The following is a 23,996-nucleotide window of genomic DNA, read 5'->3' on the forward strand; positions in this document are numbered from 1 at the left end:
GACAGTTTATGAATGCCATGGCAATGCCCAGACCTTACCTTACATAGTTTAAAAAGGGAAGAATCCTCAGTTCCAGAGGAACTCCCCATCCCTTTTCTAGAAAATTCGTGAATAACCCACCCCTTATTTAGCGTACGATGAAGGAGCAGGTATTAAATATAGCTAGCCACTGGCCCGGTGCCCTGACTTATGCCTGTAATCCCAGCACTTTGGGAGACCAAGGTGGGTGGATCACCTGAGGTCAGGAGTTGGAGACCAGCCTGGCCAACATGGTGAAACCCAGCATGTACTAAAAATACAAAAATTAGCCAGGCGTGGTGGCAGGCACCTGTAGTCCCAGCTACTTGGGAGCTGAGGCAGGAGAATTGCTTGAACCCTGGAGGCAGAGGTTGCAAAGCCGAGAAGAGTGCACCACTGCACTCCAGGCTGGGCAAAAGAATGAGACTCCGTCTCTCTCTCTCTCTATATATATCTATCTATATATCGATATAGATATAGATAGCTGTAGATATCTATATATATAGATAGATAGACATATAGCTAGCCAGCAATCCCTGAGTGTTACTCTGCCTGTGGGGTAGCCCTGCTGTGTTTACCAGAAGCAATTTTCCTGTGATTTGTTGCTCTAATGTACTTGCTTTGCTTTCATTTTACTGTCAGTTTGTTCTTGAATTCTTTCCTGTGCAAAGTCAAGAACCCTCTCAGGCTCAGCTCCAGTTTTGGGATTCACTGGCATTACAGCCATTCTCTGTTCCTACCCCTATCCCCGGGCAACCACTAACACACTTTCTGTCTCTCTGGATTTATCTTTTCTGGACAGTTCATATAAATGGAGTCCTACATTGTGTGGTCGTGTGCCTCTACCCTCTTGCACTTAGGATAATGTTTTCAAGGTTTGTCCATGCTGTGACATGCATCAGTACTTTGTACCTTGTTACAACTCATATATTTTTATTGCCAAATAGTATTCAGAATTTTTGAGTATCCATTCACCAGTTGGTAGACATTCGAATTGTTCATACTATTTTGTTATTATGAATTCTGCTGTGCCATTCAGAGAAACAGAAGGCGATGTGACGACAGAAGCAGAGAGATTTGAAGATGCCAAGATGCTGGATGGGAAGATGGAAGAGGGGCCTCAAGAAAAGAAATATAAGGACTGCAGCTCTAGAAGCTGGAAATGGCAAGGAAAAGTTTTCTCCTCTCCGAGACTCCAGAAGGAATCAGCCCTGCTGGTGACCTTGACATGAGCTCTGTGAAACTGGTTTCAGACTCTGACCTCCAAAACTGTGAAAGAATAATTTATGTTGTTTTCAACCATGTAAGTTTGTGGCAATTTATCATCGCAACAATAGGAAACTAATACAAAAGCTTTATTTATGAACCAAAAATTGAATTTCATATATGTTTCACATGTAATGAGATACTCTTCTTTTTATTTTTTTCAGCCACTTAGCAATGTTGAAATCATTCTTAGCTTGCAGGCTGTACAAACACTGGTGGTGGCTCAGATTGGGCCTGTGGGCTATAGTTTGAAATATCCTAAATTAAATATGAGTGCAATTAATTCAGCCATGTATTAAAATAATAATATGTAATAACCCTGGTTTGTGTTTTTTTTAAACCTTGGGGTTTTATAATGTTTCAAAAATTAGAATGCTGTTAATGTAATACATTACAGATTAATGCAGCAAAAACAAAGCCAAATAAAACATGAACATTTCAATAGATGCCTTAAAAACACTTAATAAAATTTAATGCGTTTCCTATTGAAAAAGGAAATAAGTCAGTATTAGATTAGAGACCAGCCTGGCCAACATGGTGAAACCCGGCATCTACTAAAAATACAAAAATTAGCCAGGCGTGGTGGCAGACACCTGTAGTCCCAGCTACTTGGGAGCTGAGGCAGGAGAATTGCTTGAACCCTGGAGGCAGAGGTTGCAAAGCCGAGAAGAGTGCACCACTGCACTCCAGGCTGGGCAACAGAGCGACACTCCATCTCTCTCTCTCTATATATATATGTATATATCTATATCGATCTATATATAGATTGATAGATATAGATATAGATATATAGATATATAGCTAGCCAGCAATCCATGAGTGTTACTCTGCCTGTGGGGTAGCCCTGCTCTGTTTACCAGAAGCAATTTTCCTGTGCTTTGTTGCTCTAATATACTTGCTTTGCACTTAGGATAATGTTTTCAAGGTTTATCCATGCTGCGACATGCATCAGTACTGTTTTAATAGTGGTTGTTTATCATAAACTAGACCAAACATTTTACTCAACATTGAAAAATCTGTAACATCTTTGATGATCCAATCTAAACTAGCCACCACTATCTACCCCACTTTTTTCTCTGTAATACCGTTTTTATTTATGACAATCCATAATTATCTTGTTTAGTTTTTACTTGATAATTTTCATTCTTTTCCAGAATAGACAGCAATTGTTCACTTCTGTATCCTTAGAGCACAGTACAATGTCTAGCACATATTAGGTGCTCAAGATTTGTTGAATGAATTCCCATTTGTAATGCTAACTTTATGTGTCAAGTTGGCTGATCCAGGGTGCCTAGATAAGTGGTCACACATTATTCTGCATGTTTCGATGAGAGTGTTTTGGGATAAGATTACCATTTAAATCAGTGAACTGTGAGTAAAGCACATTGTCCTCTGTAACGTGGCAGGTGGCAGGGGGTGGGCGCTCATCCAGTTAACTGAAGGAGTAAGTAGAACAAAAGACTAGCCTTCCTTGAGCAAGAGGGAATTCTGTCAGCAGACAGCCTTCAGGCTTGAACTGCGATACTAGTTCTCTCCTGGGTCTCCAGCCTAATGGTTTTCGGACTTTAACTGCAGATGTTGGACTTGCTAGCCTCTAAAATTGTGTGAACCAATTTCTTAAAATAAATCTTTATACACGCACGCGCACACACACACACACACCCCTCTATTGGTCATATTTATTTGGAGAATCCTGACTAATGAAATACCATTGCAGTCTGAAAGACAATAAGAATGCTTGTTGTCACCACTATTATTCAACATTATGCTAGAAGTTCCAGCCAATGCAATAAGGATAGAAAATAAATAAGATTATAAATATGGCAAAGAAGATACACTGTCACTTTCAAATATGATTGTGTTTGAGAAAAAACAAGTGAAATGTAGTAGAGCTAATAAAATCGTTCGTTAAGGGGTTGGGTACAGAACATACATAAAAATCTACAGTTTTCGTAGCTACATTAAATAACCAGCTAGTGAGACCCCGTCTCTACAAAAAAACCCAAAAAAACAAAAACATAATCTTTTGAGCATTAAAAGACACTGAAATGAGAGTCTAAGACATGCCATAAAGTAGAACGTATGGAGCATATACCACAAAGTACTAAATCCAGAATATATGTCTATGAATCCAGCAGAAAGTTGAACTACTTAGTAGGAAAATAATTAAAATTTTACAGGAAAGGCAACACAAAAGGCTAATAACCACAAAATGGTCAGCCTCATTAATAATCAGAGAAAAGAAAATTAAAACATGTGTTACCATTGTATACTAATCAGATTGGCAAAAAATTTGTCAGTCTGATAATATCAACTGTTAGCAAGAAAGTAAAGCAACTGCAAATTCTGTACAGCCCTGGAAAGAGCATAAACTGGGACAAACAATTTGGAGTCATTTAACATTATCTAGTGAAATAACAGATGTACATCCCTTATAACCCAGTAATTCCACTTCTAATCAAATGTGGCCAAGAAACATGAATAAGAATGTTCACTGCAGCACTGATTGACATTTCCCCCAAACGGGAGGAATCCAAATGTCCATCTGCAATGGAATGGTAAAATAAAGTGATCATATTTATATGGTGAAGTACTGTCCACATATAAAAAATGAATAAGGCTGGACGCGGTGGCTCACGCCTGTAATCCTAACACTTTGGGAGGCCGAGGCTGGCATAGCACTTGAGTTCAGGAGTTTGAGACCACCTTGGGCAACATGGTGAAACCCTGTCTCTACTAAGAATACAAAAAATTAGCTGGGCAAGGCAGGCACCTGTAATCCCAGCTACTTAGGAGACCGAGGCAGGAGAATCGCTTGAACCTAGGAGGTGGAGGTTGCAGTGAGCCAAGATTGTGCCACTGCACTACAGCCTGAGTGACAGAGTGTGACTCTGTCTCAAAAAAAAAAAAAAAAAAAAAAAAAAAAATAGGCAAGTAACACCAACAGAAATTTGATATGATTCCATTTACATCAATTTCAAAATAGGCAAGAGTAAACTCTGCTGCTTAGGGAGGTGCTATATGTAGGTGGTAAAACTAAAAAGCAAGAAAAAGATTATCACAGCCATCATGTTTGTGGTTACCTGGGAGCAGAGAGGAAATGTGATAAGGGGAGGCACTGTGGTCACCTCTAAGCAATGTTCTATTTCTGAACCCGAGTGGAAATGTCGAAGAAAAACCAGAGCTGGACAATAAAGTGGTAAAAAACAGATGCTATTCAGGACTATTGCAACAGGGGACAAGACATTTCAGTATAGGATTGGGCTCAATTCTGAATACAGCATGGTTAAATGGGCATTTATAGCCAAGGATCAGGGTAGGGAGTCAGTGGATGGAAAATTACCAAGAGGAAATGCATCAGGGTGACAGATAATCTGGTTAAATAGACCAAATGGGATTCTAGCTGAAAACAGGCCAGCATGATCAGACATGACTTGGGGGATGGTAGAGGATGAGGAAGTAGATTAGATACAAAGCGTGGTCACATATGGAGGGTGGGGGATTTTTGTGAAACTGACTTAGCAGGGTTCTTGGTAAAATTGAATGTTATAAGGCAGTGCGCAGATAGGCCTATGACAAGGTTCAGGAGACTGATGAAAGGATAGTGATATGGTTTGGCTGTGTCCCTACCCAAATCTCATCTTGTGGCAGGCCAGGTCTCACTAACACAGGCCTCCATACAACTGTTTCAGTACTGACTGAGTGGTAAATTAAATGTTAAAAGCTAGTGTCCTTATACAAAGGCTGGAATGTAACAACAGCCCACCAAGAATTTTGCCTAGGCCTTTCCTGAACCTTAAAGCATGATTAACCAAGTTTTACTGGGGGCCTGAAGAAACTCCCAAGGCCTCCACAAACAAGTTTATTGGGAGTCTGAAGGAACTCCCTAAACCTCCGTGATTTAGTAGGAGGCAAGATAAGGGTAATCACCCCAGCACCTGGACTCATTTAGATTAAGTATATTTACTGAGGCTCCAGAGGAAGGTCTTCAAGACTCAGAACTTAGTTATAGATTAAAAGAAGTTAATCACTTATGTCTTTAGATGAATGCACACTTAAACATAGACATATAGCTTGGAAGGTACATAGGCTCTGGAAAACTTTGTAATTTTGAGTTGGTCTAGTGATAATTTCCAGGCCTTCTCCCTGTAGCTGGTTACAGAAATAAAAACTCTCTTCCTCCCCAGTTCATCTGCATCTTGTTATTGGGTCACAAGAAATAGTAGCCTGACTCTCAGTTCGGTCAGAGAACAATCTTGAATTGCAGTTTCCATAATCCCCATGTGTCATGGGATGGTCCTAGTGGGAGGTAATTGAATCACGGGGGCAATTACCCCCATGCTGCTGTTCTCATGATAGTGAGTGAGTTCTCACAAGATCTGATGGTTTTATAAGGGGCTTTTCTCCCTTTGTTCAGCACTTCTCCTTCCAGCAGGCATGTGAAGAAGGATGTATTCACTTCCCCTTCTACCATGATTGTAAGTTTCCTGAGGCCTCCCCAGCCCTGTGGAACTGTGAGTCAATTAAACCTTTTTCCCTTATAAATTCCCCAGTCATGGGTATGTCTTTATTAGCAGCGTGAGAATGGACTAATACAGTAAATTGGTACTTCAGAGAGTGAGGTGCTGCTGTAAAGATACCCAAGAACGTGGAAGTGACTTTGGAATTGGGTAATGGGCAGAGGCTGGAACAGTTTGGAGGGTTCAGAAGAAGACAGGAAAACATGGAAAAGTTTGGAACTTCCTAGAGACTTGGAGGGCTTAGAAGACAGAAAGATGTGGGAAAGTCTGGAACTTCCTAGAGACTTGTGGAATGGCTTTGACCAAAATGCTGATCATGATATGGACGATGAAGTCCAGGCTGAGGTGGTCTCAGATGGAGATGAGAAACTTGTTGGGAACTGGAATAAAGATGATGCTTGATGTGCTTTAGCAAAGAGGCTGGCAGCATTTTGCTCCTGCCTTAGAGATCTGTGGAACTTTGAACTTGAGAGAGATGATTTAAGGTATCTGGCAGAAGAAATTTCTACATGGCAAAGCGTTCGAGAGGAAGCAGAGCATAAAAGTTTGGAAAATTTTCAGTTTGATGATGTAATAGAAAAGAAAAACCCATTTTCTGGGGAGAAATCCAAGCTTGCTACAGAAATTTGCATAAATAACAAGGAGTCCAATGTTAATCATGAAGACAATGGAGAAATGTCTCCAGGGCATGTCAGAGACCTTCAAGGCAGCCCCTCCCATCACAGGCCCAGAGGCTTAGGAGGGAAAAATGGTTTTGGGGCCAGGCCCAGGACACCCCTGCTGTGTGCAGCCTAGGGACTTGGTCGCTTGTGTCCCAGCCACTCTAGCTGTGGCTAAAAGGGACCAAGGTACAGCTTGGGCCATGGCTTCAGAGGGTGCAAGCCCCAAGCCTTGGCAGCTTCCATATGGTATTGAGCCTACGGGTATATAGAAGTCAATAATTGAAGTTTGGGAACCTCTGCTTACATTTTAGAGGATGTATGGAAACACCTGGATGTCCAGGTTGGTTTGCTGTGGGGGTGGAGCCCTCACTGCTAGGGCAGTGTGGAAGGGAAATGTGGGGTTGGGCCCCACACAGAGTCCCCACTGGGGTATTGCCAAGTGGAGCTGAAGAGGGGCACTATCCTCCAGACCCAGAATGAGAGATCCACTGACAACTTGCAGCTTGCACCTGGAAAAGCAGCAGACACTCAATACCAGCTGTGGAAGCAGCTGGGGTGAGGGTCTGTGGCCTGCAAAGCCACAGGGGTGGAGCTGCCCAAGGCCGTGGGAGCCCACCTCTTGCATCAGCGTGACCTGGATGTGAGAGATGGAGTCAAAGATTATTTTGGAGCTTTAAGATTTAATTACTGCCTTGTTGGATTTAGAGCTTGCATAAGGCCTATTGCCCCTTGTTTTGGCCAATCTCTCCCATTTGGAATGGGTATATGTACCCAATGCCTGTACCTCCATTGTATCTAGGAAGTAACTAACTTGCGTTTGATTTTACAGGCTCACAGGCGGAAGGGACTTGCCTTGTCTCAGATGAAACTGTGGGCTTGGACTTTTGGGTTAATGCTGAAATGAGTTAAGACTTTGGGGAACTGTTGGGAAGGCATGATTGTGTTTTGAAATGTGAGATGTGAGATTTGGGAGGGGCCAGAGGTGAAATGATATGGTTTGGCTATGTCCCCACCCAAATCTCATCTTGAATTGTAGTTCCCATAATCCCCACATGTTGTGGGAGAGACCTGGTTGGAGGTAATTGATTTATGGGGACAGTTACCTTCATGCTGTTCTTGTGATAGTGAGTGAGTTCTCACAAGATCCGATGGTTTTATAAGGGGCTTTTCCCCCTTGGCTTGGCGCTTCTCCTTGCCACCATGTGAGGAAAGACTTGTGTGCTTCCCCTCCCACCATGATTGCAAGTTTCCTCAGGTCTCGTCAGCCCTGTGGAACTGTGAGTCAATTAAACCTCTTTTCTTTATAAATTACCCAGTCTCAGGTATATCTTTATTAGCAGCGAGAGAACGGATTAATACAGGTGGTCAAGCAAAGAATCTTTGTCAGTGATTACATGGATGTTTTCATATAATTAAATTGCAGATATATGTTTAAATTGCAGATATACATTTTATATTCTTCTGTATGTCTATTTCAAGATTCAAAATATTTTAGAAAAAATTATTTGACTGGAAGATGAATGGAAGAGAGAATATTAGGTAAAGGAATCTGTAAAATATGATATATGGTTCAGTGTTCAGATTTTTAGTTCTTTTTAAGTTCTTTTAACTGCATTTCAAAGTGATTTTCATTCATTCATTTACTCATTGTGTTAAGGCCATTTTTGTGTTGCTACAAAGAAATATCTGAGGCTGGGTAATTTATGAAGAAAAGATATTTATTTTGGTTCATGATTCTGCAGGCTGTATAGGAAGTGTAGTGCCAGCATCTACTTCTGGAGAGGGCTTCAGGAAACTTCCAATCATGGTGGAAGGCAAAGGGGAGCCAGGGTATCATGTGGCAAGAGAGGGAGTAACACAGAGAGAGGGGGAGGTGCCACACCTTTTAAAACCACCAGATTATGTGAATTCACAGTGAGAACTCACTTGTTACTGCAAGGATGGTGTCGGGCCATTCATGAGGGATCCACCCCTAAGATACGAACACCTCCCACCAGGCCCCACCTTCACCACTCAGAATTACATTTCAACATGAGATTTGGAAGGGACAAACATCAAAACTATATCACCCATTAGATATTTATTCAGTCTTTCTAGTTGCTGTCACTCTATTAGACGTTAGGACTACCCAGAAGAAAGGCCTGGTCTCTGAACTCATGGCACTTAAAATCTAGTAAGGGTAAAATATGTACTGAAGGATGTCTAAGCTGGATGAAGAAGAGAGGGCCAAGACATTCCAGGACAAAGGAAAGGCATGGGCCAGGAAGGTAAGGACACAGGCATCGACAGAACTGGGAGAGGACTCGTTCTTCCAGAGGACTGGATTGACATTAGAAAGTGCTGAGAGATTTGACTAAAGACGCAGGTAGAGGCCATATGATGATTGGCCTTGTATGAACTATTAGCTAGAATTAATTTTGGCTGAATACCCACAATAATATGGGCTTAAAAGGAGACAGGGGTTCATTGCTTTGTCATCTAAAACCAGTCTGGGCAGGTGGTTTGGGCTGCTGTGCATCAAGGACCCAGATTCCCTCTGTTTTTACTGCTCCCTGTTCCAAACACAGCTAATAATTAGCACAACATAGGCCTTTAAAATAAAGGTGGTTTTATTATAAAATTCTAAAAATGTACTTTAAAGTACAGTCATGGGAATACTGCATAATAAGTAGAAATGTGTCTTCATACTGCAAACAATCACACAGATATTATATTGTCCATGGAATTAATACTTTAAAAAATTCTTCTTTTTAGTTAAGAAGAGTCTTCAGAGCACCATTATTTTAATAGAAGTTATTTTGCATATCAGAGTTCATCTTTGGTCTGCAATTAAGAAGCAAAATATTTAGAGCTATCAAGAAGTCTTACACAAGTGAAGAAGACTTACACTCATTTGTTAATTATTTTCCTGTAAAGATGAGAGGGAGCCAAGCTGCCGCTAGAGGCTTTTAGGGCTTGGGACTATTTCCAGAGGCCCAGAGTCAGCTAAGGGTAAAATCACATTGTGTTCCATAGCCTACTGATAAGGAACCCAAACATCCGCGGGCTGTACTACTGTAAAGGCCTTGTGTTATGAACAGTAGTGGTGAAAGGTTAGGATAGACAATGAGCGAAACAATAAACAAAGCTACCATTCTGGCCCCTAACTTCTACTAATCAGTGGAAGATACTGGCTGGGTACCTCCTCTCAATCACGTAGATGAAGATAAACAATTGAGCAGAGGTGGAGCAAGGAAGCTGCCTAGTCTCACTTAGAGACCAAGTGAGAAGTGTTCTGATACCTAATCACAGATTGGTGAGGGGGAACCTTTCCATTTGGCAATTCTTGTTTTGTCATTGGTTTTAACTGATTTTTACGGACCTGGAACACTGATAAGAGTTAACAATGATGATGAACTACCTTTGAGGGCCAGTTGGTTAGTGGTAAATGAGTTCTACAAAAAACAAAGACAAAAATAAAACAACCAAAATTCTGATTTGTAGCATGTGCTGATTGTCATGGTGTAAATACTCTTATCAGGCTGATTCCAACCTACCAAAAATTTAACCAGTATGCAAAATTCCCGAATATTTATCAACGGGTGAGCTCATATACGCTGGTTCTGTCACATCACTGGGGCCGGCCCCACCTTAATTCCTTTTATACCTCCTTGAGAGGTAGACATAATAATTGCCAAATCTGCCTTCTTGTCTTTGGTTATAATACCACAATTTTGAACTTGTCCATTCAGAAACATAATTATGTTGCTTAAAATGTCAAGTCAGCATATGTTACACACACACATACACAAACACACAAACACACATATACACTCTATTTTATGCAATTTACATTCCTTCAAACAGAAATCATAATCAAAGCAACAGTCCCCTGCCACACTATGTCTTTATATACAAACACACACAATCACAGTCTGATGATGAGAGATTGGTTTTTGCTTTGCTATAATCCAGCTAGATGATTTTGAGCACAATTCCTTTTTGGGCTCAGTTTTGTTAACCATAAAATGAAGGCATTTACTGGATGACTTCTAAGGTCCTTTTTACCTTAAAAGTCCAGATGTGAACCTGACTTTCATTTTTATCAATGAGATCCTTAAGTAGTGGTATCAACAGAGATGACTTTCAAATGAAGAATTGGAAAACATCAATAATCGTGGTTACATATTTTTCCTTCTCTAAACTGGGATGATGAACTTTGCCAAACTTATCTCATGAGGAGATGAGGGCATCAGATGATACACATGAAAATATTTTTCAGACTGTAAGCATCCATTCAACTAGGGTGTAAGCTGGATCCTCACATTATAAAAGGCTTCCCTCCACTTTGCCAGGGAGCTACCATGTCTTCTCAATTATCTGCATTGTAGCATCCTTTCTTGAGCACTGCTGTCTTCTATACCTATCTCTCTGGCAGACTGAATTGCTTGGAGACCTCGAGAGGAACTCAAATATTTGCTGCCTGATTGAATGACTATAGGAATAAATCTATGTTTGGATCAATGTTAGTTTTTATTCTGACACTGGTCATAAGCTCAGTTCTGGTTACCTTTTTCCTGTGGCAAGTACAAGGGAAGAGGTCATCCTCAGTCTGTGGTTGTACCCTTTTCATGCCCTCTCGGATTTGGGGCTCACTCACTTGTAAATTGGCATATTCCTGTTTAAGCAACAACATAAAAGCATTCTTTATACAACACTTTAGATCCACCCAATGAGACAGGCTAGAATAGATGAAGACTATGATTCGTTTAACTTATGTGTGTCAAACTGTGATCTGCGCAGTCCGTCATATATACTAGTTCTGAACACCAACAGCAGAGCATCTGAGAGGATGAACACTGGCTGCCTCTTCCTAACAGACATCTCTTTATTCTATCCTACATTTCCATGACTTTTTTTTTTTAACCATCTTCTGCCTTACGGTAAAAACAATTTTGCACACAATCTTCCCTAGACTGAGAATGTGAAGACACAGACTTCTGCTTTCCTTATCATGGCTTGCACAAGCCTCCATCATCATCTTCATTTATCATGTGCTTACTCTGAGTACGGCACTGTGCTAAGTACCTATGCTAAATGAATGAACATTGCCCCATGGATGCTTAGAAATTCACATGGTAAATCCCCCGAGTTTATTCATTTTACATGGTTTATCCTACACTTCCCTCCATCAACGGAAGGTTACAAAATGGGAAGGAGCCAGTACAGGCCAGAAATATACCAACTTTGATCTGTAGCAGAGCCTCAGATACGGGGCTCAGTATCTGCAACTGTGAGATAAAAATCTTACTCTAGATCTAGTACTATTATTAGCCAAGAACTTGTTTACTACCTTTTTTTTTTTTTTTTTTTTGAGACAGAATCTCACTCTTGTCACCCAGGCTGGAGTGCAGTGGTGTGATCTTGGCTCACTGCAACTTTTACCTCCTGGTTCAAGTGATTCTCCTGCCTCAGCCTCCCGAGTAGCTGGGATTACAGGTGTGCACCACCATGCCCAGCTAATTTTTGTATTTTTAGTAGAGACGGAGCTTCTCCATGTTGGTCAGGCTGGTATCAAACTCCTGACCTCAGGTGATCCGTCCACCTCAGCCTCCCAAAGTGCTGGGATTACAGGTGTGAGCCACTGCACCCGGCCTACCACCACAATTTAAAAAGAGTCCTTTAAATGGTCAGATATGCCTGATTATAATCTCTAAATGCTTGGGTCCATGGAAATAATTTCCAAGGGAAGTCATGGCTCATATGGAGTCAGCACAAGAGGCCCAAACACACTTGGCACTGTTTAGACAAAGATACGGTGAGGCAGCAGCAATGTAACACAAAGAGAACATACAAATCTATGCACCATAACTGTGTAGGATCAGAGGCCAATTTCTTAGTTAAACATCACATAGTTCTAATATTAATACTTTTCACTTAATATTGTAACATTTTCCATTAGCTAATCTTTGGTTTTCAACTATTTTTATGATTACTTAATATTTGTCTCTCATTTTCATCCACATAAGTATATATATATACTTCTGATACATACATATATATATGTATCTCCCTATAGTAACATATGTTTAGAAATTGTTAAGTAAAATATTATTTGTTTTTAACATGTCTACTTATAAGTTATGTGATAATTTTCTTGGAAAATACTGACCTGGAAAAGTTTGAAATAATAACAGAATATGTCATCGCCCATGAGATTATTTCTTGCAAATTCTTGTCCTGCTTTTGCTATCTTTTTGGCCTACAGGAAGAACAATGATAAAGTCCTGTAATAGAATCCATTTTTCCCATGCAGGCATCTGCAAACTGCTCTTCAGAGTACGTATACATTGAGGCAATTGTGGGAAATAATATCTTTGGGGGTAGTCTCATGTCGTAAAACAGAACATTTAACAGAGTATGTTTGTTTAAATCGGAGGGAGGTTTCTAAGACTTGAAAGTTTGAGAAGTCATGTTGGACATTCTAGAATTAAGCCTCTCTTGGAGAGACAAGGTGTACACCAAGCAAACTAATGACGACTTTGTAAACGCAAGATGAAGCTTAGCACACTGCCTTCACAAATTTCAGCAAACAATTAGCTTAAAGTTTATTGCATTCCATCCCTCTTTATTTATCTATTTATGGCTGCATCTACTTCTGAATCAATCCCTCATTTTAACCTGGAGCCAGTTAGTGACTCCTGCCAGCCTGGCCATCGTATAATTTTCACATTGCTAGTGGAGGTAATGCTTGTGGCTCAGAGCAACCCTACTGAAACAGAAAGTGTAATCAAGGCCACAGTGCAACTTTTTGTTGTTGTTGCTGTTGTTTTTTGAGACAGAGTTTCACTCTTGTTGTCCAGGCTGGAGTGCAATGGTGTGGTCTCAGCTCACTGCAACCTCCGCCTCCCAGGTTCAAGTAATTCGCCTGCCTCAGCCTCCCCAGTAGCTGGGACTACAGACACCCATCACCATGTCCGGCTTATTTTTGTATTTTTAGTAGAGACGGGGTTTTACTATGTTAGCCAGGCTGGTCTCGAACTCCTGACCTCAGGTGATCTGCCTGCCTCAGCCTTCCAAAGTGCTGGGATTATAGGCATGAGCCACCGCACCCCGGTTAGTTTTTTGTTTCACATGCAGAGTGGAGAGTTAATGTAAGATGCAGTGCTCGCTGTGTTCAGCCCAGAGGAACTGCCGTGCCATCCATGAGCAGGCAGCTTCCCATTTACAGGCCAAAGTCTATTACGTGAACATCCTGGATGCTCTCCAGGTACAATACATTTCAAAGGGACCCATGATATTGGGAAACAAGTGGAAATAAGCCTTCAAGGAGACTAACCTTACCTCTTCATCGTGATCTTTTGCCCATTTAAGTTTTTCTAGCAGATCGCTCAGGTTGCTCTTAACTGGAATGTAGTGTTTCCAGGGCTGCAGCTCATTATAAAAATGTTCATAGTAGATGGAGTCCTGCTTCAGGACAACACTGTCACCAACTAGCAAATATGGCAGGCGGTAAGCTGCCACAGTGCCATCGATATTTATTTGATACTTATGCTGCAAAACAATGGTAAAGTCTAAGAACCTCCATTAAATTTCCTTTTCTCCACTCTATTTTCCTTCCCAACCCACAGATAAACCTTTGCAATCCTCAGACACAATTTGGTCAGCTTCCATGCTCTGCCTTTGCCATTTAGTAAGCGTCATTATACAACAGGTTTATCTAGAACTAAATGCTTGATGTGCTCCTAAATTTTACAAAGGAGGATACAAATCTAGTGTTGAAGCAGCCAATAAAATCATACTGTTGTCCTAAGGCTGCAACATAAGGAAGGATAGATTCATTTGTGAGTTTTTGTAATTCTCCTACTACTTTATTGATTGCAAACGTGCCCCTCATGATGGCACATTCTGAGCCATGTTAACCATATTATTTATGTATTTATTTTGAGACAGAGTCTCGCTCTGTCACTCAGGCTGGAGTGTAGTGGCGTGATCTCAGCTCATTGCAACTTCCACCTCCCGGGTTCAAGTGATTCTTGTGCCTCAGCATCCCAAGTCGCTGGGATTATAGGCATGCACCACCACACCCAGCTAATTTTTGTATTTTTAGTAGAGATGGGGTTTCACCATGTTGGCCAGGCTGGTCTCAAACTCCTGACCTCAGGTGATCTACCCGCCTCAGCCTCCCAAAGTGCTGGGATTACAGGCGTGAGCCATCACGCCTGGCTAACCATGTTTTTTAAACACCCAGACATATGTCTTAAAGAAATTAGCAAGCTGTGGAGCAAGAACACCTATGAATAAAAATATTCATAGAACTGTAGTAATCTTTCATCTTTAGTTGCAGAAAATTCAACAGGCAGGAATAAAGCCAAAGCAGGATGCAGCATCCCTCCACTGAGGAAGGATGACTAGTGTCCTGGCACTTTGGTTATAATCATTTCTTTCAAAAATCTTTGGGATATGCATATAGAAAAATACGGACAATTCAACTTCTAACATTCTTTAGGTCAACCTGCCTCAACACAACCTGTCAAAAGAAATCCTGGTCATCTACAGGGCAGACAGAACTCCTTAATCACTTGTCTTCCCACATACAGAAGACAGATGACGACCTTTTCCCCACCTCTCTCTCTACCACGGGGGACTTCAGAAACAGCTCCACGGTCTAAAGAGCAGGGTGCTGCCCACTGCCTTAAAAAGGGAGTTGTTACAAAAAGGACTACTCCCCAGGAAACACAGGGAATCCACATTCTAGACACAGAAAGCAAACCCTAATTCCCAGGCAGAAATTTGGATGGGTTTCAAGTCATTCCCCACCACAAGGCCTGATAAGAAACAAATAGTTTCTATCTTCCTTATTCTGTGGTGATAACATGGCTCTGGGGAAAGTATTTGTAAAATGACTTACATGTAAGTATTATTAAAAACATATTTGGAGGTGACATGTGCTTATCTCAAGGGTTAGCTGGAAAAAAATTACAGCTCTATCCAGGCTCCAAACTCCCTTGATGCACATTTAATGTCAAGACTAGGCAGTGAGGGCAGATCCTGGTTGCCAAAACAGTCCCCAGCACCGCCATGCCTCGATATTCACTCAATTTTGTGCGAACTTCTCCCACCTCTTGTAATTTGCAGGCCTCAATTTCCCTTCCCAAAGCACTATGTACAAATACATTAGAAAAACAAAAAAGATTAGCCACTGATTAAGTCATACCTTGAAGAAATCAAAAAATGAAATGTGTTTCACAATGGGACCATACAGGCTTTCATTGTGTTTAAAGAAGAAAAAGTTGGTGAAAGCAGCGTCTATGAGTTCCGGGTGTTTTCTACTGAGTTTAACCAGCTCGAGTCTCTCTTTGCGGCTGTCTCGCCCTCTCCAGACGGCAGTGGAATTTTTGCTTTCCCAGGGAGGACCCGTGTTAGCTTGCACGGACATCATATCCAGACTTACCCTAGAAAACAAAGTGCAACAGATTTTCCTCCCAAATCATCATGTCACAAAGGTTGTTGAAAAGAACTCACCAAAGAAAGAAAACCAAGGCTCTGGGCCAACCGTGACTTCTCTCTCACCGGCCCATGGTTTCCAGAACAGAATCAGTCAAGTCGTAGGTAGGCATCACGATATCCTTGGAATCTGTGGAGCCACACCAGGAAAAGATTGGATGGATGTTTGCATTGGATTTCTTTTTTTCCAAAGGCCAGTCTCCCAAATTAACAAAGAACTCCATATCTGGCATCTTCACCTAGAAAAAACAAAACAAGAAGCTTATTCACATTTCCTGCATTGGATAATACATTGTATTTATCAATTTAAATTTGAAATTGCATTAATGAAAGGCCAGTGTTACATGTTTTAGGTAATGATAATTACCTTGGTTTGAATAGTAGGCAATTTTTCAGAATATGGTCACATGTATAAGCATTCTACGCTCCCTACGAAAGGGATGAAATGGCAAAAGTAATCTCTGTTCTAATACTGCGAACAGCCTCTAAGATGATCAAAGAGAAGGAGAATTATTGGAAAATAATTTAAAAATTAGCACTTGGGACTCTAACCCTAGTTTCTTGCTAGTGAGCCAATGGTTCCATTTTAAAAAACATACACCAGGTAGGTGGTGGGACCAGGATTTGAACTCAGGAAGCCCAACACCAACAGCAACATAGTAAGTTTCAAGCTATGCTTCCTTCCTTTACTGGCAAATGGCATAAATATGTAAAGAGGATCTGTTTTATCTAGTCACAGAAAATGTTTAGAGTATTTACAAAACAACAGATACATATTTTTAAGGCCAGACCAGCACTGATCAGTCTGAGAAGCATCTTGAGAAACTGAAGTCCTGAAGAACATTCTCATTTTCCCATAGATTGACACAGAGGAGCAAGAGAAGTATGACAGTACTCCGATGTCTTAGTTTAAAGGAGGTTTAATATTGATGCTCTATAACTACCTACATTCAGAATTAACAGACTGTAAGTGCTTTGAAATCTCGAAAAGAAAGGCATTATGATTTTCCATGAGTAGTTTAATCAAGAAATACATGCAAATTATTGAATAAATAAATATTATAAGGGATTATAAATAAATACACATTTGGTAAAAATGTCGGTAGAGTCTTTCACATCCACTATTTTGACATGACTTTCAAACCATTCCACTAGAACCCGACAAAAGCCCATTATTCCAAGGAATGGGATTCAGTACAAGGCAAGTCATCTTTGGACTCAAAGTTAGTTTAGTACCAAAATAATTTTATGATAAGGCATTTTTCTTTCCTCTATAAAATATTGTGTCCCTGCAAAAGATATGCTGAAGTCTTAAACCCCAGTGTCTCAGACTGACCTTATTTGGAAATAGGGTTGTTGCAGATATTAGTTAGGATGAGGTCATACTGGAGTAGGCTGGGCCATTAATCCACTATGCTGTATCCTTATAAGAAGAAGAGACCCAGAGCCATGAGGGGAGAAGCCCACGTGATGACAGAGGCAGAGATGGGAGGATGCAGCTGCAATCCAGGGAACACCAAAGATGGAGGGTCACTGCCAGGAGCCAGGAAGGGGCAGGAAAGGAAAGGATCATCTCAGAGGGAACTGGCCCTCCTGACACTTTAGTTTTTTTTTTTTTGAGACGGGATCTCACTCTGTCACCCAGGCCTTGGGAGTGCAGTGGTGTGATCTCAGCTCATGCAGCCTCGACCTCCTAGGTTCAAGCAATCCTCCTGCCTCAGCTCCCCGTTAGCTGAAACTACTACAGGCTAATTTTTGTATTTTTTTTGTAGAGACAGGGTTTCCCATGTTGCCCAGCCCGGTCTCGAGCTCCTGGGCTCAAGCGATTCACCCGCTTCGGCCTCCTAAAGTGCTAGGATTACAGGAGTGAGCCATGGCACCTGGCTGACACTTGGATTTTGGACATCTGGCCTCCATAACTGCGAGAGAATATATTTCTTTTATTTTAAGTCTTTCAGTTTGTAGCACTTTGTTACGGCAGTCCTAGGAAACAAACGCAGATACTGAAATAACAGAAAGCTTCACAACAGTATTATCATGAGGCTCCAGAAGAGAATACGCTGATAGTGTTAGAATTTGTATTTTGAAAAATTATCCTGTAAAATCTGGGCTTAAATGATCTATTACAGCTAAGAGAAAACATGTACTTACCTTTCTAGTCAAAGAAAGTAGTATGGCATCCATGAAAATTCTAAAACCTACATGTTCACCGTGAGTCTTGATATAAACCTAAAAGAGAATTTACCATTTATTATGTTAGTCTAAAAACACTGGCAGATTTCACTGAGGAAAAGCTTGTCACAATGCTCATTCGAATAATGTTTATAACATGATTTAGCTAATTGTAGCCAAATGTTCAAAACAAGCAAAAAAAAAATCACTAAAACAAACAAGCAAACCTGAATCGCGTGTTGTACCTTGTTATCCTTTAAGGTGTAGTGACACAGGCTCTGCCTCTGTCCAAATCTTTTTGGGATTTCTACTGCAATCTTTTCTGGATCCACAGTAGGGAAATGTGCCAAATCTCTCTGAATCTGAGCAATGGTTTCAGGGCAGTTCATCTCCTGTAGCCAGGCTGCACTATCTTGCAACGGACAGTCACAATTCTCATGGTAAACCGGCCCTATTTACATAAGAATAACAAAGCACAACAGTGATAATTTCACTCAGCATTTGAAACTTGTAATAAGTATCTATAATGTGGCTTCATGAGTTTTGCCTAGTTACATAGGAAGAGCATTTTCATTGAAAACACATTTTAAGAGAATTACAGGCCGGCGAGGTGGGCTCATGTCTGTAATCCCAGCACTTTGGGAGGCTAAGGCAGGAGGACAGCCTGAGCCCAGGAGTTCGGGACCAGCCTGGGCAACACAGGGAGACCCTGTCTCTACAAAAAATAAAAAATTAGCTGGGTGTGGTGGCATGCACCTGTGGTTTCAGCTACTTGGGAGGTTGAGGTGGGAGGATCACTTGAGCCCAGGAGATTGAAGCTGCAGTGAGCCATGTTTGTACTACTCCACCCTGGGCAAGACAGTGAGACCCTGTTTCAAAGAAAAGAAAGAAGTAATACATTTTTACTATATTGGGGCATTGCAAGTCAGTCAGTCTTCTCCTCCGACAGCTCTTCACAGTGAAGTTTTGTGATATATTCATAATAAGGTCTACTTTGCATGAGTTCAAAAGAAAGCAAATAGAGGCCGGGTGCAGTGGCTCACGTCTGTAATACCAGCACTCTGGGAGGCCGAGGTGTGTGGATGACTTGAGGTCAGGAGTTTGAGACCAGCCTGGCCAACATGTTGAAACCCCACCTCTACTAAAAATACAGAAAAGTTTAGCTGGGTATGGTGGTGTGTGCCTGAAATCTCAGCTACTCGGGAGGTTGAGGCATGACAACAGCTTGAACCTGGGAGGTGAATGTTGCAGTGAGTGGAGATTGCGCCACTGCACTGCAGCCTGGGTGAGACTCTGTTTCAAAAAACAAAAGAAAGCCAACAGATACTTAGTTTATGTCTATGGTATATATTACAGCTCATTATTTCTTATGTTTTGTAGACTGAAGAATAACCAAATACTGGTAAAAGGGTATCAGAGGGGCATACCTATTTTAATGAAAGACAAAAGTGATATGATTTAATATTTTGATGGTCTGTTATACAAACAGGTTCTTAAAGTGTCTAAGGTACTTTTCTCAATAAGTAAATCATCAATAACAACGAAAATAAACAAGGAACTGCTATTCTGTTTTTGTTGTTGTTGTTGTTTTTTAGGAATTATTAAGAAGCAAAAGTAGGCTGGGTGCCCTGGCTCATGCTTGTAATCCCAGCACGTTGGGAGGCCGAGGCGGGCGGATCATGAGCTCAGGAGATCGAGACCATACTGGCCAACATAGTGAAACCCCGCCTTTAATAAAAATACAAAAATTAGCTAGGTGGTGTGGTGCGTGCCTGTGGTCCCAGCTATTTGGGAGGCTGAGGCAGGAGAATCGCTTGAACCCAGGAGGCAGAGCTTACAGTGAGCCAAGATTGCGCCACTGCACTCCAGGCTGGCGACAGAGCGAGACACTGTCTCAAAACAAAAAACAAAAAACAAAAAACAGAAGCAAAAGTAGCTGGGTACAGTGGCTCACGCCTGTAATCCTAGTACTTTGGGAGACCAAGGTGGGCAGATCACTTGAGCTCTAGGGTTTGGGACCGGCCTGAGCAGCATGGCAAAACCATGTTTCTACAAAAAATACAAAAATTAGCGGGGCATGGTGGTGAGTGCCTCTAGTCCCAGGTACTCATGCGGCTGAGGTGGGAGGATTGCTTGAATCCAGGAGGTCAAGGCTGCAGTAAGCAGTGATTGCACCACTGCACTCCAGCCTGGGCAACAGAGTGAGTCCCTGTCTCAACAACAACAGCAACAAAAAGAAGCAAAAGTAATTCTCAAAACAGTCCACTTCACTAATTTTATAACAAGTTAATTACAATCTGCATTGAGGTTTTACTGTTATTCCTTTTTATAATTGTCAGATCCCACCTAACCCAGGCAGTGGCTGACAATGGAATATCTTTTTAAGGTTTAGCGGGTGATACTATACCAGGCGGTACTGGCGGAATGTAGGAAATGAGCCTAGACACTCTTAAAAAGTGTTTACCTTTTCTTACTTCTCTGCAGAGTTTACAAAAATTAAAAAAAAAAGTTTACTTTTCTTGCAGTTGTTAAGGGGGGCAAGATTTCCGCCCTTGTATATACACTGCTTCCCTACTGTTTTGTGGTACTGTCGCCTGTAAGAGGGAAGGAGATGGCTCTAGGTAACAAAACTGTATTCTCATCCTATATAAGAAACATCAGAATAGCCAGGCACAGTGGCTCATGCCTGTAATCCCAGCACTTTGGGAGGCCGAGGCAGGCAGATCATGAGGTCAAGAGATGAGACCATTCTGGCCAACATGGTGAAATCCTGTCTCTACTAAAAATACAAAAATTAGCTGGGCATGGTGGTGCGTGCCTGTAGTCCCAGCTACTTGAGAGGCTGAGGCAGGATAATCACTTGAACAAAGAAGGCGGAGCCTGCAGTGAGCCTAGATTGCGCCATTGCACTACAGCCTGGCGACAGAGCAAGACTCCATCTCAAAAAAAACAAAAAAAAAAAAGTCAGAGAATTTCTCTGGGAAAATGGCATTGGAACAATACAAAAAACAACCACCAGTGCCCGCCTTCTCTTTCAAGCTATCTCCCTTTCTGAAGTGATCTACCAAATTTCAATAACATTTATCAGTTACTTAAGTCATATATTTCCAATTAAGAAAGTATCATATATGATGATGCACGCAGCTTGATTATTCTTGCTAATGTATGTCTTCACGGAGTAAATTCTCTACTAATATGTTCCTTGCTCTTAAGCAAATCAGAATTTCCGTTCAAATCTTGTCTTTTACCAGGACTCATAACTTAGCTTTCAAGTAGAAAGCCTTTATTTTTTTTCTTTCAGTAAAAAAAAAAAAAGTATATATATATATATCATGCCAAGTTGTTTTTGTTGATGCAATAACATATATTATTTTATTCGAATACTGCTGGTATAAAATTATATTCCAAATTACCTTTTAAAATATACGGGGATTTGGCCACATGCTGACCTTGGAATTTAACTTCTACCTTCAGATTTTTGTAGCTTGCATACATTCTGTATCTTACTATGAAGGACCCATCTTTTCGGTCTAAAACCTGGACTCCTACTCTAGTGAATTGCTCCTCTGGTGCTGAGACTTTCACCTGGAAGACCTTTTCGCCTGGAGAAGATGTGAATCTGTGATGAAAAGGCGATGGGGAAAATAAACAGATTATTTTAATGAACAAACACACGAAGATTATGCTCTTCAGTCTGGAAAGTTGATTATTCTCCTCCACATTCTTCCTCTAACATATAATTGCCTCTCTTTATCTTACGCTTTTAGTACCAGAATGAATATGATGGATCAAAGATTTAAAAAAAATGAGGATGACAGTGGCCAAGATAACATGAAACAGTTTCATTAAACAATCACAATGGAATATGTTAAGACTACTAGTCTATATAAGCATAGAACATACTCATGCATTCCATATAGAAAAATATTCTTACCAACTTATTTATTTCATGCCATCACATCTGGATATTTGTGATCAAACGGTGGTCCCAAAGATAATGATCTTATTTTGAAAAATCTCTGCCAATGAATCTTTACAATATCAGTATTATAAATCACGCTCAGGCCTGGCACTGTGGCCCATGCCTACTATCCCAGCACTTTGGGAGTCCAAGGCGGGAAGACTGCTTGAGGCCAGGAGTTCGAGATTAGCCTGGGCAACAAGGTGAGATCCTGTCTCTACAAATAATAATAATAATGATAATAATAATAAAATAAATAGCCAGGTGAGGTGGCATGCGCCTGTAGTCCCAGCTACTAGGGAGGCTGAGGTGGGAGGGTAGCTTCAGCCTGGGAGGTTGAGGATACAGTGAGCTGTGATTGCACCACTGCACTCCAGACTGGGCTAGGAAGTGAAACCCTGTCTTAAAAAAAAAATCACGCTCAGCCATGGGCAAAAGCAAAGTAGTAGGTAGTGTATCATCTTTTGCCAAATAACAAAATTTACAAACTGTCTTTCACTTGACAATCTTTTATTCCAGTATTTTTTTCTGTACGAAATACACATGGTCAGCATCCACCAATAATAAAGACAATCATTTCAGAAGTATATGATCATAAAAATAAGTTTTAAGTATGATGTTAAAGTATTAAATTCATTGGAACAAAATATTTGTTACAATCATATAGGAGATTAATACTTCGATACTTTCCTTCTGAACTCTAAAGTTTCAAATAGTACTTCATTTTTTTCAGTTTCAAAACATGCTTACCTGCAGATGTCTCCTTGAAAATTGAGAGCCGCACCAGAGAAAGATGAAGCCCATCAAGTCTCTAACAGCTAGGTTTAAATCCCTTATAACAGCTTATGCGAAAAGTAGTTAGAAACAGTATTTCCAGCAAAGTGGAGGGACTTTGTCTTGCCCTGATAATGTGGGAATCCGAATCAAAATTGCTAGGAGATTATTTTATATGTTATATACAATACATTATATTGCATATATTAAAATTCGGAACAATTTCTACAGCTACAGAGAAAAATTGGTACCCGAATATCCTGGAATTTAAACTGCTGTGGAGAAACGAGTTCTTGGAAAGATCAAAATTGCTAGGAGATTATTTTATATGTTATATACAACACATTATATTGCATATATTATAATTCGGAACAATTTCTACAGCTACAGAGAAAAATTGGTACCCAAATATCCTGGAATTTAAACTGTTGTGGGGAAACGAGTTCTTGGAAAGAAAAAACTTAAAAGGGAGAAACAGATTTAACCGCCATCCAAAATAGGTAAGGAGCCGTTTCTCGACTTACTTATTCCCTGATGTATCCACTGCCTGAATATAGAAATAGCGGGCGGGAAGGACGACGTCTGCTTTTAGCCCGGGTCCCCATATTTCGCTCTTCTCCGGGCTCAGCTGCTTTTCTCCGCCGGTCTCGGCGAGTGCTGGAAGCGTCGCCAGAAAGAAGCAATAAAGTAGCAAAATGCTAAACATTTACAAGACGGACTCTCGAAATGATCCACGGATAAATGAAGAAGTGTAAGAGGTGGACAGAAGCAGCCGAGGCTTCGGCAGGCGCACGCCGGCCGATCGCAGCAGCCAACGCGACTGCAAAGGGTGCCGCCCGGCGTGCAGGGCAGGCGCGCGGGTCTCCGCGGCCCCAGGACAATCAAAGCCCGTGCCCCGCTGCGCCCAGGTGAGGGTCCCCTGCCGTTCTGCTGTTCCGGCCGAGAACCGCGCTGTTCCTCTCTTTCAGGACAATGATGAACTTGAGTTGCTCCTGCCACTGGAGCATCTTTTGGGAGCGAATCCGTCTCAGGTTCCAGCCAAGGTGTAGGGCGAGGGGATTGGCCCGTGCGTCGAGCCAGACTCAGTAAGGCCTTCTCCAAGTGGATGGCGGGGTGGACACGCGTCCCGACGCCCCG

At 41.2% G+C, this 23,996-nt stretch overlaps 1 protein-coding gene across 2 annotated transcripts; it reads right to left on the minus strand.

Moving 5' to 3' along the window:
- Positions 1-630: 630 nt before the first annotated feature.
- On the minus strand, positions 631-23,978 carry POGLUT2 (protein O-glucosyltransferase 2). Of its 2 annotated transcripts, none has more exons than XM_050766678.1 (10): positions 23,384-23,978; positions 21,538-21,743; positions 18,370-18,575; positions 18,104-18,181; positions 16,019-16,191; positions 15,663-15,900; positions 13,790-13,999; positions 12,618-12,707; positions 11,016-11,123; positions 631-1,287 (listed from the first exon to the last, which is right to left on the minus strand). In XM_050766678.1, the coding sequence occupies exons 1-10, from the start codon at positions 23,563-23,565 to the stop codon at positions 1,168-1,170; spliced, it is 1,611 nt and encodes a 536-aa protein (XP_050622635.1). In that variant the 5' UTR covers positions 23,566-23,978; the 3' UTR covers positions 631-1,167. The 2 variants fall into 2 exon arrangements, with proteins under 2 accessions (XP_050622635.1, XP_050622636.1); XM_050766679.1 differs by lacking the exon at positions 631-1,287 and adding an exon at positions 9,056-9,289.
- Between the last annotated feature and the right edge of the window lie 18 nt (positions 23,979-23,996).

Source organism: Macaca thibetana, chromosome 17 (assembly GCF_024542745.1).
Source record: "Macaca thibetana thibetana isolate TM-01 chromosome 17, ASM2454274v1, whole genome shotgun sequence".
In the NCBI taxonomy this organism is placed as follows: Eukaryota; Metazoa; Chordata; class Mammalia; order Primates; family Cercopithecidae; genus Macaca; species Macaca thibetana.

Coding starts and splice junctions, on each gene's coding strand:
- POGLUT2 (XM_050766678.1), bottom strand. CDS start 23,565: ATGTTTAGCATTTTGCTACTTTATTGCTTCTTTCTGGCGACGCTTCCA. Junction 15,901..16,018: donor GTTCTGGAAACCATGGGCCG/GTGAGAGAGAAG, acceptor TTTGTTTTCTAG/GGTAAGTCTGGATATGATGT. Junction 11,124..12,617: donor ATTATTTCAAACTTTTCCAG/GTCAGTATTTTC, acceptor TTGCTTAAACAG/GAATATGCCAATTTACAAGT.